This window comes from Arachis duranensis, chromosome 9 (genome assembly GCF_000817695.3).
Source record: "Arachis duranensis cultivar V14167 chromosome 9, aradu.V14167.gnm2.J7QH, whole genome shotgun sequence".
Taxonomy (NCBI): domain Eukaryota; kingdom Viridiplantae; phylum Streptophyta; class Magnoliopsida; order Fabales; family Fabaceae; genus Arachis; species Arachis duranensis.
The window spans coordinates 28,173,445-28,181,529 of NC_029780.3; the positions used below are offsets into that span (position 1 = coordinate 28,173,445).

General features: G+C 39.6%; 1 protein-coding gene across 1 annotated transcript; it reads right to left on the reverse strand.

Moving 5' to 3' along the window:
- Positions 1 to 3,524: 3,524 nt before the first annotated feature.
- On the reverse strand, positions 3,525 to 7,358 carry LOC107465711 (ornithine aminotransferase, mitochondrial-like). The gene is made up of 10 exons (XM_052254243.1): positions 7,241 to 7,358; positions 6,671 to 6,905; positions 5,991 to 6,093; positions 5,674 to 5,904; positions 5,069 to 5,228; positions 4,918 to 4,973; positions 4,414 to 4,565; positions 4,219 to 4,317; positions 3,877 to 3,978; positions 3,525 to 3,766 (listed from the first exon to the last, which is right to left on the reverse strand). The coding sequence occupies exons 1-10, from the start codon at positions 7,356 to 7,358 to the stop codon at positions 3,757 to 3,759; spliced, it is 1,266 nt and encodes a 421-aa protein (XP_052110203.1). The 3' UTR covers positions 3,525 to 3,756.
- Positions 7,359 to 8,085: the final 727 nt, after the last annotated feature.

Here is an 8,085-nt window from a genome sequence, read left to right on the forward strand (position 1 = left end):
TTGAAGGCCTTTACTTCTCTGCTAATTTCATAATCCTAGACACTAGGAGGGATGAGGATGAATTCATCATCCTTGGAAGACCCTTCCTAGCCACAGCAAGAGCTGTAATTGATGTTGACAGAGGAGAGTTGATCTTTCATGTGAATGAAGAATGCCTTGTCGTAAAGACTCAAGGTTCTCTATCTGTAACCATGGAGAGTAAGCATGAAGAGCTTCTCCCAATACAGAGTCAAACTGAGCCCCCAAATTCAAACTCTAAGTTTGGTGTTGGGAGGCTACAGCCAAACTCCAAGTTTGGTGTTGAGAGTTCTCAACCATACTCTGATCATCTGTGATGCTCCATGAGAGCTCACTGTCAAGCTATTGACATTAAAGAAGCGTTTATTGGGAGGTAACCTAATTTTATTTTAATTTTATCTATATTATTTTGTTTTCTTTTAGGTTGATGATCATGTGAAGTCACAAAGACAATTACAAAATAAAGAAAAAAATAAAAAATAGCATTGAAAATGGCACACCTTGGAGGAAGGACTTACTGGCGTTTAAACGCCAGTAAGGGTAGCAAAATGGGCATTTAAACGCCCAATCTGGCACCTTTCTGGGCGTTTAAGCACCAAAATAGGGCGCCAGACTGGCGTTTAAACGCCAGAACAGGGCAACAAACTGGCGTTTAGATGCCAGAACAGGAAGGAAAGCTGGCGTTTAAACACCAGAATTGCACTTTAAGGCGTTGTGAACGCCCAATTGGAGCAGGGATGAGAATTCCTTGACCCCTTAGGATTTGTGGACCCCACAGGATCCCCACCAACCTCAACTCACTCTCTCTCCTCTTCACACCTTTCTACAACACTCTTCCCTAAATACCCTTCACTAATCACCTCCATATCTCTTCCCCAAATACCCTTCACCAATCACTTCCTTAACTCTTCCCTAAAAACCCCCCACCCACCATCAAAATTCAAAACCATTCCCCTCCCAAACCCACCCAAACCTTTCGACCACTACCCCTCTTTTTCTATAAATACCCCCTTCACACCTTCATTTTCACACATCACAAAAACCTTCTTCCCCTCTTGGCTGAACCCTATACACCCTCCATCTGCTCTATTTTCTTCTTCTTCTACATCTTTCCTTCTTCTTTTGCTCGAGGACGAGCAAATATTTTAAGTTCGGTGTGGTAAAAGCATTGCTTTTTGTTTTTCCATAACCATTTATGGCACCTAAGGCCAGAGAAACCTCTGAAAAGAGAAAAGGGAAGGTAACTGCCTCCACCTCTGAGTCATGGGAGATAGAGAGATTCATCTCACAAGCCCATCACTAAAAAGGGAATGGAGCAAACTAGAGAGCCCATTCACAGCACTCAACAAAAGCATGAGGAAGTCCCTCATCAAGAAATCCCTGAGATGTCTCAAGGGATGCAATTTCCTCCACACAATTATTGGGAGCAACTCAACACTTCTTTGGAAAGCTTGAGTTACAACATGGACCAATTAAGGGTGGAACACCAAGAGCACTCCATCATTCTCCATGAGATTAGAGAAGATCAAAGAGCTATGAGGGATGAGCAACAAAGGCAAGGAAGAGACATGGAGGAGCTCAAGAGCACCATTGGTTCATCAAGAGGAGGAAGACGCCACCTGTTCCAAGGATTATCTGAAACTGTAGGTCGATCTCGGATGAGATCTTCTGAGCTGGTCGGAGTTGTCGTGTCTGAATTGCTAGATTTGGTGATGGTGCTGATCCTTTGTCCCCGGAGGGTGGGGGGTACCTGCAAGGGACTCTGATGCTTAAGTTAGCAAGGGTATTAAGCAAGTATTTAGTAGAATCAGAGTATGAGTTATACCTGGGTGCTCCAGTGTATTTATAATGGTGGGGAGTGACCTTTCCGGAGATAAGATAGTTATCTTATCTTGTCTTATCTTAGAGTGAGGTCTTCTTATCTTCAAGGGAACCATCTTTATCTCTACGGGCTTGGGCTGCCCTTGGATTCAGGATGTGTTCCTCTATTTGGGCCCTTTATTGGGCTTTCCTGTGACTTGGCCGAGCTCGTTGAGAAGAGGTCGGGTCATCCTGACCTGAAGAGGTCTGTCGCTTTGTCTGTAGAACATCCCAGGTTGGACAGCTTTAACCTAGGGTATGAACGGTGCCCCTGCTCGAGCTTGGTCTTTATTTGGAGGTTGAGTCTTAGTTTTAGGACTTCGAACCTTCTCAGGTGAAGCCGAACTCGAGCATTTTGTCGATTTTATCCTTGTAGAGTTTTTTGAATGCAGAACGTTTCGTTTCCTCTGAGAGCGAGCGCTTTTTAGTGTCCTTGCCTCGGGAATGCACGAGGGTTTTAATGCCCTCATTAATTGGTTTTCAATGCCCCATTTCTTTTCTTTTATTTTGAACTTTCACACACAGAAACAGTTTTTCTTCTTCTCTGTAACTTCCCCTTTTCTTTCTCACTTTTCTGTTTTCGCCTGTGTTCCGCCCTTTCGCGTCTTCTCTTTGCGACGTTGCTTGGTGATCGTAGGTGCCCTCTTTGTTTTCGACGACCGCTTTGTCTTCAATCTTTCCTCCGTACACTTCCCCTTTTCTCAGGTTGGTTCATCTTCTCTTTTGCTTGCATTGTTTTTCCTGGTACAGTAGGGTTTTTACTTGAGTAATTTTTGGAAAGTTTGAACCTTTTTGCATTTCTATGCTTTTTGTCACTGTGAGTTCTGGTTTCTTCTTTTCTGGCATTTCCTGAATGGTTGAAGCTTCTAGGATTTTACATGTTGTTGCCTGTTTCTGTATAAGTGGCTTGTTTGATTTTGAAGAAAGACTGTGCCTTTGATAGTTTTTCCGCTTGGCATGTTCTTGCTGTTGGGTAGACTGAAATCGTATTTTTGAGAGGCACCTGATTTTGATGACTTTATTTGGTTTCACTACAAGAAAAACACCCATTCAGGTACACTTGAAAAGTGTAGCTAAAAGTGAAAAAAAATGATGCCTTAGGCTACGGCTACGCTTTTTGGGCTACGGCTACGCTTTTTGGGGTGATTCCTATTCAGCCGTTGCCTATTCTCAAAGGCTACGCTTTTCTGCACCAAGGGCTACGCTTTTGACGTTTAGGAATAGGCTACGCTTTTCAAGTGATGCTGTCCAGGACCAAAGGCTACGCTTTTCAGCTTTCATTTTTCCAAAATAGGCTACGCTTTTCAACGCTACTGCATCACTTGTAAAAGGTAGCCACATTGTATACCATAGCTACTTTTTATAAGCGTAGCCTTAGGTCCCTCTTTTTTTTTGTATACTACAGCTACTGTATATAAGTGTAGCCTTAGGTCTCATTTTTTTTCTATATATATCTAATAATTATTAATACAACATAATAGTTAATAATATGATTACATATATAATAATTCTGCATTTTTATTTAAATGAGTTGAATATTATAAAATAAAAATAAATACATAATTATACTTATAATACACTTATAATAATTATACTTATAAATGCCTGGTAAGAGAAGTGGCGATTTACTACAAAGTTATGAGCTTCAAGAAATTCAAAGAAATAACACACTTATAATAAATTGCAAATCAGTATGTTCTTCTATTATCATAGAAATATCATCATGTTAAGGACATTTTTGTTGGGGGGGACTATAAGCCAACTTGTTCAACTATTGAGTTACTAACTTCAGTCAGCTCTTGGTCAGGGCTCCTCGCCAATAGAGACACTTCCAGTCTTGCATCATTGTTGTCAGCTAGTTGAGCTTCAAAATCTTCATCAAATGCAACTGACAAAGGTGATTTCAAATTCAGAATGATATATTGAAATTGATATTATAAAGCAAAAGATAGATAGCTAGGTAAATTAATTATACAGCAAAATAATTAAGTTTTGTACCTGAACCATAGAGAGACAGTAGCTTTAGCTCCTTTAGGTAAAACTTTATAATCATAGGATTTAAGAAGTTCAGCACTGGCCAATGGATTCCCGCCAAAGGTACTGTAATCAATAATATACAAAGAAGTTCAGCACTCTTCTCTTGTTTAATTAATAAACAAATTTGCTTTCATTTCAATAAATGAAATTAATCGACCTATACAGAAGACTAAAAAATATTGCCAAGTGGTAAACAGAAGTATAAAACTTCAGACAACAGTCACAACTATCGGTAAGAAAATGTAAATAAAGGAATCATAATAAGGACCATTTATAAAAAGCATTTGTATGATAAAATCAAACCTTCCATGCTCTCCTGGTTTTATACAAAGCATTACATCCTTGTCTGCAAGAACTGCACTCACAGGAAAAACTCCTCCACCCAATGCTTTCCCTAGTATTTGAGTAAAAAGACAGAATAAGGTTCAACTCATAGTGCTGGGAAAGAATAAAAAGATATACAATTCACAAGGTTAAGCTGATTTCTATTTTCTAACCACAACATCTGGGCGAACTTCTTCCCAGTCACAAGCCAGCATCTTCCCTGTTCTTGCTAACCCAGTTTGTATTTCGTCTGCAATCATCAGCACATTATATCTAGTGCAAAGATCTCTAACAGCTTTCAAATAGCCATCTGGAGGAATGATTACCTTCAAATAAATAATAAAAACCTATCAAAAGATGCAACCGAGATATGTACTTTGAGAAATCAGAACATAATAAAAATATGAATATTCAACCGAATGTCATGGCTCTTGACCAAAATGAAATCTATAAGCACACCTATCTTTTTCTTAGCCAAAGAATTTGAAGAAGCAACAAGGATTTCCCACTGTATGTAAACATAATATAAAACAATCAAATGGTGAGACCGGAAATAACACCATCAAACTATAACATCAGGGTATAATGTATATAGCAACTTCTTTAGCATCTCAATTTTCAATTCAACCAACAAGGTGAGTGTTGCCAAGCAGATTAAGTGTTCTCAAAAGATCATACCCCAGCTTCACCCTGGATGGGTTCCAAAAGAAAGCCAGCTATGTGTTCTCCTTTTTCTGAATTTTTTCACAGAAAAAAAATCAAAGATCAGTCAATTTAAACTAAAATATAGTGATGAAAATGTAAAGCAAAGTATGGGAGCACTAAGAACCTTTAAAAATTCTTTCAAGGGCTTCTGCATCACCAAAATCAACTTTAAGATGGCCAGGCAATAAAGGACTAGAACCCCGGGTAGCTTCATTGTCACAACTCATAGATATAACAGCTAGTGTACGGCCATGGAAGCAGCCACAACATGACACAATAATAGCCTGCCACAAGTATCCGTGAACATAAATAGACAAACACCAGGAAAATTCAAATCTGCATCTCATAAACAGAAAAGAAGATGCTATATTTTGAAGAGTAGACTTCCTTCATTTTATCTTTGCAGAGGAGGAGTACCAATACATCTTACAAGCATTTAGTTTCCAAAATATTTATTGAGAACATATGTCAAAACAGATTCTTCAGGCCATAGCTAAAGCATTTCTCCCTTTAGTTTTGCAAATACTATTAATATCCACAGAGAAAAGGGGGTTGGGGGAGGAAAAATAAAGTCATAAAGTATTGTGGATTTCAGCTTAGCATGTCATGAGATATTCCTTGTGTACTAGGCCACAGACCCACACTAAGCAAACATTCACTTCAACCTCAACCTTGGAAAATGTAAAACATTAAGATATGACTACTGTTAAGATGATCTCATTGTTATACCTCATCTTTGGGAATTCTTTTCTTTTCATAACCCCACTTTCTTGCTAATTTCAGAGCTATTTCCACTCCTTCAGCACCAGTGTTCATGGGAAGAACCATATCATAACCAAGCATACTTGTCAAATGCTCAGCAAATGGTGGAAACCGATCATTGTAAAAGGCTCGAGAGCTCAGCGTCAGCTTTTCTGCCTGCTCTGTTAAGGCTTTCAGAATTTTAGGATGGTAATGTCCCTAAGGAAAAGACAGGCACTTCAATAAAATGCATTAGCTAGAATATCCTAATAAATTTAACACCATAATTGTGTTAAGAAACTGACCAAATCACTCCCCTTTGCTTCAAAAATCAAGTTTACCATGTACACCATAACATCTAATTTCAAAATAACATTTTCTTCGTTCCATACTGATAAGTCGCTTTGACTTTTCACATATATTCATAAATCAAAGTATCAAAATGACTTATAAAATATGAAATGGAGGAAGTGTGATATTAAAGATTAAAGGAGCTAAACCTCGTGTCCCTGATCCAAGAGTTTCACTGTAGTTGACATGCCAGAAAGCCCAGCTCCAATGATGGCAACTTTTAGCTTTGGTCCTCGATAATGTTCTGGCTCCGGCGAAAACAGCCCTTTTGGCGCTGGCAGGAAACCATTTCATTTGTCAAACTTACAGCTCAGCTCAATTACTTAATAACTAAACCTGGTAACATGGCAAACCAGATTCATTCATAAGCTCACACCACTCCCCTATGATATGTGTTGCGTACTCAGGTTTGAGACTTGATTAGGGTCAATAGTGGATGAGAACTCTTAATATTTTGTGTATAACTTTGTGTGTAGTATAGGTGTGTGTTGTGATATTATAATACTCAAAATTATAGGCTATCCAATTTATGACAAAAAAAAACATAAATAGAAAACTGAAATATAACATAAGTAACATGGTGAATATGCAGCTAGCATACATAGTAATTAAAATATTTAATAATTGGACTTACAATGTTCCAGTGAATTGTGTGCTAAGATAAGCTTGGTCTTCAGGGAAGAACCTGGCAAGGCCAAAGTCTCCAATCTTGGGATGAAACTTATGATCAAGAAGAATGTTGCTTGCTTTGATGTCTTGGTGAACAATTCTTAGATGTGAATCCTCATGAAGGTACTGCAATCCCCTTTCCACGCCTAGAACAATTTGGAACCTAGTGCTCCAATACAGGAATCGATCAGCATTGTTCCCTGTATGAGGGGAACATTCAAAGTTTCAATTTGCTCTGTTTAACCAATCCTAAGCTCTTGTGGGAATTAAAAAAAGAAGGGATACCATATATGAAGAGGTCCAAACTTCTGTATTCACAATCCTAACCATCCTTCACAATCCAGTATTCACCCACAGGCATAGAAATTCAGCAAAAATTAATGAAATTGAAAGTTCAAACACTCCCCTTCCCTCTCTTCCAATCCAATACAACTTATAAAATATATTGTTGCCTACAGAGACATCGAAATTAAAATTGAAATGAGAATGAAATGAAAGTTGAAGAGGGAGAGAGAGAGACAGAGGTTAGGAGTACGGACAGGAGCACGGCAAGCCCTAGCTGCGGCGGCGGCTTCAATCGACCCCAGGAGCGATGACAGTGCACGGCGGAACAGCCTCCTCTCTTGCGTCGCATCTTCGTCCTCTCTCTCCATCTCGTCTGCAAATCGTCTCTCTCTCCCCTCCGGGCTCCCTGCTCTGCGACGGCAATGGCGGCGGCTGCAGCGACGTTGCGGCGGTGACCCCCTCTCACTCTCTATTCTCTCGATCGCGCTCTCTCATCTCCGTCTCCCTCCTCTCCTCCCTCTGGTTCACTCTTTCTCTCGGATCTGGGTGTGTGTGTGTGAAGGGGGGCGTGGTGGCAGTGGTGAGTGATGGTGAGAATGAGTGTGAGTGTGTGGGTGTGTTAGGGAAGGGTTTTCAACAATTAATTCGAAGGTGATTTGTGAAGGTGAGGGGCGAAACTTTTTTCTGATCAGAAGGCGAAAGTGAGGGTATTCGAAGGTGAGTGTGATTTGGTGATAAGGAAAAGAAAAATTACTAAGTGTTTGGGTGCATTTGGCCTAGATACATTAGGCTACGCTTTTAAAGTGCACCCAAAACTTAACAAATAGGCTACCCTTTAAAAGCGTCTCCTTTGATATGAAAAGTGAACCTATAGATATCAACCTACGGCTACGCTTTATAAGTGATTTCTATAATACCTAAGGCTACGCTTTTTAAATGATGCCGCATTTGTGTATCCTTTTCTCTTATAAAAAGGCAACACGGAGAAAAGCGTAGCCTATTCTATGAATAGGCTACGCTTTTCAAATGTAGCTTAAAAAAAGTGTGGCTGAATGGGTATTTTTCTTGTAGTGTTTGTGGCCTTTCCAAGTGTCA